We start from the raw sequence: 11,681 nt of genomic DNA, 5'->3' as shown, positions 1-11,681 counted from the left end.
CAGCAACAAAATCAAAGAAACCCATAAACATAAAAACTTTTGGAAGAATACAAAAACTTAAAGAACTCCATACTCGGTATAAACGTGTTGAGTCACACAAACGGGCAGGCAGCAACTGCTAAGAAATGCATCAGCAACAACTACAATAAAAACAACTGCCACAAAAGTGATTCCCAAGTAAAATGTTCATAAGCAACATTAAAAACTTCGCTGAACGAGCAGCATCTGCTTGCCAGCACCCGACGAAGTCCCACAGGACAAAACGGACCGAGGTTGCATTCAGCGCGGTTTGGGTTATTGCCTAAAATGCGCTGCTGACAGTTGATGGCCGCTAGTTGCTGTTACTGATGCCGGTGCGCGTTGAAAAGTTCCGCGCTTGCCTTGGTGTGGTGATTGAAGTTGCCACCAAAAGAAAACGAAAAAAAAGCATATCACCCCTTTAAATGCGAAATGCAAAATGCTATAAAAATATGAAAGTCAGCTGTTGCGTGCAGTCGCATCGCAATCGCAATCGCAATCGTAGTAGTTGTTGTTGCAGCCGCCACTAAAATAAGTAATGTGCCGCAATCATTACACGGCAACGCTCCCTCCAAGTTTGCCAACACGAAGTCGAAGTGTCGAAGTGTGCAAATGCGCGCGCAGTAAAAGATCAGAAGAGGGGCAAATAAAATCAAGGAAAGACAAAAACAAAATGAAAAATATTATGTTGTTAAAGAAATCAACTTTGCGCGGCGAAGCGGGGGAAATCCAGCGCAAGGTGCGCCGAGCGCGGTTGAGTTGAGAGTTTAGAGTTTGCTGTAGCGGTGCTTCTGTTCTGTTACCGACGCGTTGTTGTGCAACATAAAGTTTGCGGTACATAATAATGGGAAAAGTTTTATGCATCTGCTGCAGTCATAATGCGCTCCCTCATGGTTTCCTTTCACTTTTTCCTAATCGACTTTTACGTTTCGTTGCTTCGCTGTTCTATGCAAAGAGCGATATCTCCCTTTTTGGGTCGCTTGCCATGTGGCTATGGGTAAAGGGAGCGGTGCCTTTTAGCCAGCTGCTCTAGGGGTTTTAAACGTACAGGTGGCTTGCATAAAAATTGTTTTTATTTTTCAATGTTGGTATCGTTGAAGAGAGCTTGTTTAACCTTTTGTTTGAATCATCATTCTCAATCGCAACCACATTGTTGCGCGAATTATTTAATGAAGTATCTCGTCCAGCGTGAATTTCTAGTAACGTTTTATCAGTTGGGAAGTTGCAACAATTTCATCAGCGCTGCAGTATTGCGCTTTTGTTACCTGCCTCTAGGAAATTTTTAAAGTAACCGGGTGTGGGATTCAATAAGAGCCTCACACTACCACCAAGCATGGCTGAGAAAGAGCTTCAGCTGATTTGAGGTGTCCTCGTAGCTCTGTGGAAACTAAGTCCTAGACATTGTAACAGTCTTAACTTCTACTAGTCCAGACTCGACATACCCAACATACATATGTATGTCCGCATGGTGAAGGTGTCCGACAGCTAAAGCACGTTTCCCTTTGGCCTGAACTCGTCGAAACTGCGCTCTTCTTGGCCCTACCGTTAGTAGAGCTTGACGACAATGATTGATAGTCCAGCCGATTTAGGCTTGGTTTAGTAATATTTTGGCGCTTAGAATTTTGCTAAGTGCAGGGATCTACAATTTTACGCTGCCTCTGAATGGAAAATGTTTTTTTATGAGAAGATTTTTCAGGAAAAAATATACTTTGAGGCTTGCCATTGCCCGTCGAAGGGCGACCGCTGTTAAGAAAAAATGAGTGTATGACATTTCTTCCTACTTTCTTAATCTTAATCCTAATCATAGACCCAACTTCAATCTGAATCTCAATAAAATCTTAATCCAATAATTGGCCCAATCCCATTTTTTGTTTCATTGTAGTTGGAAATTTGAATACTTCCTGTGCTTTCGCAAGGATGAGGCTAAAGATCCCCTGCATTCCTGCAGAATGTTTTCGAACCTCCGCCTCAAGCCCTTGTAACCACAGACGTTCTTTCGACTTTTGTTTCAAATAAATTGCACTAACGAGTCCTCATGCTCTTTAGGCGAAAAAAGGACTCAGCTATGCACATATAGTCCCATTTATAGTTTAGTTGTTAACATACCAATAAGTGTAATTTTTATTTCTGCCAATTACACCGCCTTGACACTTACGACTATTGCGACCTTACATGCATTCACATCGGTGTCAATATCACTATCACCATTTCGGTTTTATGTGGTATCACTAATTAATTGTAATGAGTTGTTTAACAAGAAACGCTCCCTTAATTTCCGGCTGACACGCAAAAACGTCTCAACAATTAAGATTACACACATGCTCAAGCATGTACATACATACAGACATACATAATTGGAAAGGGACAAAAAGTAGACTGGAAAAGGCGAAACATTGTGAAAGTATCGTACTCCCGGCTGTAAGAAAATACAAAACAAATACATAGACGTAATCAAATTAAGGAACCGCCAAATATTTACAATGCTTGAGCATTAAATTTTGCGTGGTGGAAAACTTCAGCGTTGCCGCAGAAAGGTGTCTGTAGAGTAGCTGTAATTAAAGACAGCGCCCACTTAAACTCTCTTCAGCATTTTATTTAACTAAATATATATTTGAGTATTTACACTTGATTATGCAGCAAATCAACCCCTCTAAGAACACCGTAAGCAAGGCTCTCGTACAAAATAACTGTAAAATAGCTTTTTAAATCTACTGGCTATTCCAAAGAAAATGTTCTCGTATCAGTGCCGGCATTCAAAGCGATTATCTCTGGCGTTGTTGGTGCGCCCAGCCGCACCCATTTACGCGGCAGTCCAGCGTCTTGGCGCGCCGATTGCAGGGCATGCTGCACGGCGAAAATCGAACTCACTGCCATACAGGCAGGCGGCTCCCCCGTAGCCTTTGAGCGCATGAATCCAGCTGGGTTGGGGTTCTTCTGCAGCAGCTCGATGCGAAAATCGATGGGTATATCCTTGGCGCCGGGCGGTTTGTAATTCCACGTGCGATTAGTCAACAACTGGCCAGTTTGCCGGTCATACACCAAATGCTCGGTTAGCCAATAGCCCAGCAGCATGACAAATGCGCCTTCGACTTGGCCAACATCAACGTAAGGACTCAGACTTTCACCAGCGTCTTCCAGAATATCCACGCGCCTAATTAAATGATTGCCAGTTAAGATGTCCAACTCGACTTCTGTCAGTCCTAAGCCATAGACCAAGTAGTTCTGCATGTCACCCTCCTTATAATATTCGCTAGCGATCATATTAATATTTCTGACCCAAGCTTCGTGCGCAATTCGCGGCCAGCTGGCGTTTGGACCGAGCGCATCTTTGACGGGCTTCAGGCGTTCGTTGAGCGTATAGCAGGCCTTGCGTGTGGCGAAACAAAGGCTTTCGCTTCCGAGTGAACCGCCGGTGACCTCTGAGTTGGCACCATTAATTGTGTCGCTGTACTCGATTTTTACGAACGATAACGGTATGCCGAGCGTATAGGCGGCTACCTGAGCGATTTTTGTGTTCATACCTANAACTCGACTTCTGTCAGTCCTAAGCCATAGACCAAGTAGTTCTGCATGTCTCCCTGCTTATAATATTCGCTAGCGATCATATTAATATTTCTGACCCAAGCTTCGTGCGCAATTCGCGGCCAGCTGGCGTTTGCACCGAGCGCATCTTTGACGGGCTTCAGGCGTTCGTTGAGCGTATAGCAGGCCTTGCGTGCGGCGAAACAAAGGCTTTCGCTTCCGAATGAACGGCCGGTGGGGTCTGAATTGGCACCACTAATTGTGTCGCTGTACTCGATTTTTACGAACGATAATGGTATGCCGAGCGTATAGGCTGCTACCTGAGCGATTTTTGTGTTCATACCTGTTTAAGACCAAAGAGAGCATAATTGTTGAGTGAGTAAATTGCTAGCAGGCGCTTACCTTGTCCCATCTCTATGCCGCCGTGCGCAATCACCACCGTGCCATCCCCGTGGTATATGGCGACAGTTGCAGCGTACTGGCCCACCAGATTGATTGGAAATTCCATAATGGCTAATCCAAGGCCGCGCTTTCTCCAACGATTCTTCTCATTAAATTGTGCCACTTCTTTTCGACGCTCGCGATACTCAGTCGATTTTATAAACCTCGGCAAGAGTTCGCCCATTTTATTGCCTTGCTTTATATTGACGAGTCGTGCATCAGCTGGATCTATATTCGCCTCAAATGCCATGTGTTCTATAATGTTCTCCATCATCGAGATGCCTTCGACCGAACCGGGTGCACGACACCATGCCGAACCGGGTGCATCCGTGATGACTGCCTGACCAGACACATTCGAGTTGGCGTCGTTGAGTTCGTAACAATTCTTCACGGTTAAAGGTGTAAGGTCATCGAGCGGATTCTCATTTAATGCGCAGCCTGCATCCTCGTAATACCTATTGACCAAGCCCACAATTTTCCCATTGTTTTTGATGTGGAACTCATAGTCGGAATGACAACCCCAACGCTTGCCATTTGAATTCATCATCGACTCGATGGTCTGTACGAAGCGTGCCGGACGGCTGAGTTTGTAGGCGGCCAGAGAGGCGGCACAAGCTACCTGATTGCCGCGTGTGATCTTAGCACCGTACGCGCCACCGACTCGACGCACCTTTAGTTGTACATCACTCACATTGATTTGCAACATTTTGGCGATGACACATTGCGCGTGATCCATCCATTGAGTGGCGATCCAGACTTGTAGACCATCCTCGAATGGCACTGCTATAGTGGTCTGCGGCTCCATTGTGAAGTGGTATTGGCCACCAATTTCGAAAATGCCGCGCGCTGAGATATCTGGCTGATCGGAGAGTTGAATTTCAGGGGGTGCGGTATGAGATCCTACTACGACACGCTCCATTGCTTGCGCCTCGAAGACATCCGCAATGGTGGGGAGAATTTTAGTGCCGGTTGGACGATTGCTGTAGATTACCTTCACCTTCGCGGCAGCACGATTGGCTATGTCACTGGTGAGTGCCACTACCACGCCCAATGGCTGATCGTAATACCTAACGATATTACTACAAAATATCTCTTCCGGTTCGTACTGGAATGAGGGGTCACAAAAGTGTTGGCGCCAGGAATGTCCTTGGCGGTGTAAAAGGCGATGACGCCCGTCATTGCCAGCGCATCAGAAGCATCGATCTGCTCGATCGGTCGCACCGACTCGAGTAGCATTAGCGAAAGCACAGAAGACAGCATTGGCAGTGGGTGATAGTATCGTCCATGTAAGTTGCCTCACCGGAGCACTGGAGCAGTGCTGAAAAGAAAAGCAAAGAGGATACCAATTACCTGTTTTAAAAAATTAAGGACACCTAAACTAACGAACCATCGGTTTTTTGTACGGGCTGCGTGATGGGATAATTTTTCTCAATCGTTTCGAAGGTTTGTATACCGGGACGACAGAGGTCGCCTCAAAATGTCAGCGCCACTTTTATACTCCTCTTTTACTTTATCTGCCGGCGCTACTTAAGTAAGGTCTTATAGAAGAGTCCACAAGCAAGCGCTTTACGGTAGGCCGGTGAAGGTTCTGGTAGCACGTCATTGGGCAGTAACTCCGAGTTAAGTGTTGCGAATATGTTTGCTACAATTTCCTTATCGAATAAATTTTGCCCTGGTAGCAGCGTCTCAGTGGCGGTGGCGTGCACGAAATCTGGATTGATGCCACCGAAGCAAATGCATGCAGAGTTAACAATGCCCCACGACGCCACATCCATGTCAAGCAAGAAGGCGCCATTAACGTAAGCGTGTGCATTCTGGGCGCGTGGTGTGATCTGGTTATGGAAAAATATGCTAAAATCATGCTCCGTCAATTAGATGAGGAAGTGGCGTACTTACTTTGTATGAGTGATAAACAAATCTGCCTTTCGGATAGGCTCTCAGTTCAAAAGCAATAATGACCACCTTAATGGGAGGTAATCTGAGGTATTCCAGCAGCGGCATGCTCTTCTGCTGTGCCGCAAGTTCCTGGACAATAATCTGCACATTGAGTGCCTCGAATGAGAGAAACACGTCTGATGGGAACTCCGGATGCGCCTTTTTAATGCTGATGTTACCCGCCAGCGTGCCAGCCTGTGATTTTTTCGTATATAAAATTATAGTGAAAGTGATTAAGTTGGGAAAATTTACTCACATTGCGCACTGGAACGTTCGCGATCCAATCAAAATGTTCTCGCAACTGTTGGCAATACTCAAAGCCAGGTCGTTGCTCAATTTTTTCGAAAACCTCCATCGCCTCAGTTAGACTCAAGTTGGCGCCAAGGGTGAGTCTCTCGCCTACAATGGAATGCTGCTTCAGCTCGGGTATGGCGTGCAAATCGATGAAATGTCTAATTGCTGGCGATCGTCTGTAGACGCCGTGCGCTGTATTGCCCGCCACCAGCATATACTGATCGTTGCCTACTTTGCCCAAAGCTTTGAAGACTTCCGCAAGCGTACGTGGCCAATACCATTGTGTGCCATCCGGATAAGCCAAATTTGTGAGCTGTTGATGACAGCTGCCTAAACACTGTCTACCCGTCATAGGGCAAGTGACGAATTCGAAATCTTCAATGTCGCCGCAATCGTGTCAGGTAATTCAATATTGCTGTCAATGGCGAACGATTTCATGGCATCCAAGATGGGTCGATAGCCGGTGCAACGACAAATATTACCGCCAAACGAATTCTCCACTTCTGCCATGGTAACGCGGCCGCCTTTGGACTCCAGCAAGCCGTACATATTCATTACCATGCCGCACGAGCAAAAGCCGCACTGAGAGCCATTCAGCTTAGCCAGACGCTTTTGTATGGGATGGTAGCCAAAGCGCCTGCTGCCAATGCCTTCGGAGGTGGTGATTTGCCAGTCCGCGCAGGTGTTCAGCAGCGTCAAACACTTCAGTGAGAAGAGAAAGAAGAGCGCAGTGATTCTTTAAATTTAAAAAAATGTGATGAGTGTACAGGCGACTTACCGAATTGACAGCCCAAGTGCGTGTTTCGCCGGTCGCCGGATGCTTGCCGCGAACGACGCAAACGCAAACGCCACAGCCACCCTCCAGGCACATGTACTTGGTCGCCATAAGCTGCGCATGTTCGCGTATGAAGGTGTTCAGCGTGATGTCGGCCGGCAAGCTGGCAAGGTCAACTGCAAAAGACAAGGCAGAAATAGCAACGCTGTTGCGTAACTAACTGTGTATTCGCTGCGCTAATTTACCGTTATATGGTGTGCCATTGATAACGAAACAGGTAGTCATTTGTTCGCCACTCTTAGATTTCCAGCCAGTATGTATGCATGTGTGTAAAGGCTTTGCCCGCACAAAGTTGCTATGCTTTTTGAGCTTTTATTTAGTTTTCGTTGCCGCTATCGCTATTTCAAGTTGCGCTACAAGTATGTTAACAAACCTCACGCTTCGGCGTTTGCTTGGCGACTAGCCAGCTTTGAGGTGTTCACGCCACTGCCAGCCGCAGCTCGATCGTCGCTTTTGTTTATAAAGTACATAGTTAACAAATTATAGTTAAATGCTGGCGCTGTGGCTGCGGCGAAAGAGAAGAGATGATTATAAAAATGTTTTTGTAATTGTTTGTAATGTAATTGCTATGAGATCGAGCGATTTCTTTTCGAGCTCACTACATACATATATGTAAATCAAAATAAGCAATAACCAGTTCTTTTGCAAAATATTACTTCTTCATTTATTCGGTTATGGCGCTGCTCAGTTTTTGCACAACTCCATTTCGGCTTTGTTTAAGAATTGAGATACATACATACATAGTTATAAACATTGGTGTTTAAAATAATTTATTTTAATGTAATAATGTAAATTATATCTTAACCAACAATTTTGAATACAATTGATTGCACATGCTTAGGTCTTAATGCGCATTAGGGTGTTCCATAAAGTTTTTTGCTGGTTTTGATATGCCCACCTTTCTGAGTTATCCTTTTGATGGTGAACGGAGTGCTTCGGTCACATTGCGACTTCCGGAGCTATTCGACCTGTAGGACCAGGGCCCGAATCGCGGCAAAAATGCAATTAAAGGTGAGTACGTACATACATAGATAAAGAAAAGGATAAAGGCAAAAGTAAAAATAAAAACAAAGATACTTAAAGATAAAGGTAATAATGAAGATCTAGGAAAATTGAAACACTGTACGTATGTTAGGGCAGAAGTGAAGGTGTAGATGAAGAAGCTAATAAAAATAAAGATAAATATTAGAAAAGATGGGGATGGGGATACCGATAAAAGTAAGGATGAAGATAGGGGAATAAAGATTAATACAAAGGTAATTATAAAGAAAAGGATATATGTAAGTAGATAGATACGTGTACACAGACTCAATCTGCGAACTATTTCGGGATTTTATTGGTATAAAAATTTATATCTTTTATTGATTTTCTTATCGATATTTATCGATTTTTTATCGATATTTATCGACTTATTATCCATATTTTTTATCTATATTTATAGATTTCGGTGTCGATATTTATCGATTGTTTTATCTTGTTATCGATATTTATTGATTTTGTTATCGCTATTTTTATAGATATTTTTATCGATTTTGTTGTCGATATTAATCAATTTTGTTATCGATATTCATCGATTTCTTATAAATACTTATCGATTTTGTTATGGATATCTATCGATTTTGTTATCGATATTATCGATTTTGTTATCAATATTTTTTATCGATTTTGTTGTCGCTATTTTTATCGGTTTTGTTATCGATATTTTCGTTGAGTCGTTTTTTTTTGAAATTGAGATACATATTAATTGACTTAAAAAAATAGCTTAACACAAAAGGTAGCTTACATAAAAAAGCAGTCTTATACTTTTTTAACCGACTTCAGAAAATCAAAAGGTTGTCAATTCGTCGGAATATATTTTATTTTACTTTGCTTAAATATTACTTTTTTTTTAATATAATAATAATGTTTACTTTTATGGAAACTAAACTTTAATTCAGTGGGTGGAATCTGAGATAATTGAGTTTACTGGTTTGATAAACTACATCTAAATATTGACATGTTTGATGCTTAAATTCCCTGAGTTAAAATTTCAAGTTGCACTATTTATTGCAAACAATTTTTTTTTTGACATAGCCTAATACTAACTATGTTACCAAGCACAACAGAACTCTTCAAATAACTATATTGGTTAAAAAAAAGTGGAAATGCAATTAAATTTTTAAATTTTCTTTCCTTCCTGTATTAAAAGTACATATGTATCTCTGTGAAATAGAAATACGCATTTGATGAAAGAAATGAAATAAAATCCACCTTGGTAAAATAATATCAAACATGGAAATGTATATACATACATACAAACATTAGCATGATTATAAAAATTATTCAAAGCATGATTTTTTACCAACAATTCAAGCAAATTAATATAGTTGAAGTCAACGAAAGTTGTTTAACTGGTAATCGTGTCATTTGTATTGTGTCTGTTTACTTTAAGTTGTTTTTGGTTTTTGCCACTGCCATGCAAATCGATTTTATTTATTTGTTTGTTTTTCATTTTCTTCAAAATGTTTTTTGTCTTAATTAAAAAGAGAATTGGGTTTAAAAGATTATGTCGAGCCCTAACCGCCAAAATAACGTAAGCGAGATTTTTTTCAAAATTTTCTTTTTGATGCAGAAATATTCCTAGAGCATCTAGATGCATTTCTGCATCAAAAAGAAAATTTTGAAAAAAATGTCGCTTACGTTATTTTGGCGGTAAGGGCTCGATGAGTTCGAAGGTGAAAATTTGCAGCCAAACTCTTTACCCGTTTTCAAGTAAATCGTAAAAAGTGTGGGTTGACGGTTCCTCTTCGTGTGTGTGTGTTTTTTTTTTTAAATTTACCTGGACCGAATGAAAACTGTATTCCGTAATAGTGAATTCTGGCTAAAAAATTTGTTTTAGTTATCTAGAACGCAAACTTTCTAAAATGTGGAAAAAATCACCAATCTTCCAAACTAGCTTTTAATTAGCGAACTTTCGCGATTCCCAGGTGTGATGTTAAGAATTTTTTCCCAATTAGCTTCGCAATGGTTCAAAAGCCATACGATTATTTTTTATTTTTTTTTTAATTCCAAAGAATGATACAAATTAATTATTTCGGAATAGTATTGGTTCATTATTCATAGGAATCGATTTCATTCATTTGGCTGGCTTCGCAGTAGCGCATCCTGCTGACCCAGTTTTCCAGGGCCTTGATGACAGTTTTGGCTTTATCTCACGAATGGCTTAGGGTACGTTCACACAGGCAGAGCTGTGCGGCGCCGAGCGAATCAAAACAAAGCAGAGCGAGGGAAACTATTGGTGTTCACACTGAACGAAGCGGAGCGGAACTTGTTGTCTGGAAGGGGCCATAAAGATAACACAAAAGTTATCTTCAATGAGAAACAGGAAAAATATTTATTAAATTTGCTGCAATTGCTTTTTCTAAAAATACATTTTCATTTAATTATCTGGATTTTGTGTTCGTAAATTTAAAGTAAAAAAATGCTTTGTTTTCAGCTCCAAAACGCTCGCTGTCCTTCATACAGCTACATTAATTTGAAAGCATCGCTTTGGTCGGAACGGCTTCGCTCTGCTCGTCATCGCTTCCTGTGTGAACGTACCCTTACTCGATATTCGAATTAAGGGTCTGAATTTTTAATGCATAACATCGCTCCTTCACGGCACCCACAAAACAGTTCTAACGGCATAAAATCGATGCTCCGATTAACATCACCGAGTCGGCTAATAACACGATGCCCGAAGTTGGCGCGCAAAAGAGCGATTGTAGCATGGACCGTGTGGAATGGTACGTCAACCAACGATCGTCCGAGTCCATTTCTTCAATTTTTGCTCACAAAAAAAAATCGTTTACCATGCCTCTGTAGTGCCCACTGTTGACCGAAATCGCGTTGCCAGCAGCGTTGCCAGTTTTGATAGCAACTAGCCGGAGAAAATTCGATCTAGCCGGTAGCCGATTTGTTAGCCGGTTTGTAAAAAAAAGTTAGCCGTTTTTAGCCGATTTTACTATTTGCCTAATTTTCAGGTGCAAAACGTAAACAAGTTGTTCGAAAGCAATAATGCAGACCCAATGAAGATTTTTAATGAACTCAATGTTTTACTTTCGCATCTATGCTCCCTAGTGGTTATTAGCGCGGACACATTTGATCCTATATGATCCCCGTTGGAACCATACCTTGCTCCATTTCCTCAGTTTTATCACAGTTTTGAAGAGTATTTAAAAACAAAAGTAAGCACAAACGCTTTTGACCACGAAGCCGAGAAAATAATTCGAGAAAATGGTCGCTATTTTATTATCACTTTAATAAAGGAATTACGCCAACGCCTCCCTACAAATATTGCCACACTAAAAAAAATTGACTTTTTTCGGTTGGAAATGCATTAAGGGCCGGTTTCTCCATCTCTGGTTAACACTAACTCCCCGGTTAAACATTGTTATCGACGTTCTAACTCCATGCATATAACAGGGAGTCGATAAGGTCGGTAACGATGTTTACCGGGGGATTAGTGTTAACCGGAGATAGAGAAACCGGCCCTTAGAGTAATTAAACCAAAAGTATTTGTTCAACTACAGCAACAAAAACACAAATATAATGCCGACGAAATAACATCCATAGAGATGCAATGGCAACGGTTAACGTTACATACCTGGAGTAATTT

The 11,681-nt window shown here is 41.8% G+C and overlaps 1 protein-coding gene across 1 annotated transcript; it reads right to left on the bottom strand.

Annotated features, from left to right (window-relative positions):
- Window positions 1–2,459: 2,459 nt before the first annotated feature.
- On the bottom strand, window positions 2,460–7,270 carry LOC108368616 (indole-3-acetaldehyde oxidase-like). Its single transcript, XM_017623501.1, is given in 13 exon segments — window positions 2,460–3,539; window positions 3,943–5,109; window positions 5,112–5,193; window positions 5,195–5,248; window positions 5,250–5,299; window positions 5,369–5,435; window positions 5,437–5,507; window positions 5,510–5,813; window positions 5,878–6,111; window positions 6,173–6,604; window positions 6,607–6,912; window positions 6,989–7,161; window positions 7,231–7,270. Coding segments are annotated over 13 exon segments (3,786 nt in total). The 3' UTR covers window positions 2,460–2,733.
- Between the last annotated feature and the right edge of the window lie 4,411 nt (window positions 7,271–11,681).

This window comes from Rhagoletis zephyria, unplaced genomic scaffold (assembly GCF_001687245.7).
Source record: "Rhagoletis zephyria isolate East Lansing unplaced genomic scaffold, Rhagoletis_zephyria_1.1 Rzeph_scaffold_03222, whole genome shotgun sequence".
NCBI classification, from domain to species: Eukaryota; Metazoa; Arthropoda; class Insecta; order Diptera; family Tephritidae; genus Rhagoletis; species Rhagoletis zephyria.
This window is presented reverse-complemented; position numbering and strand designations above follow the sequence as displayed.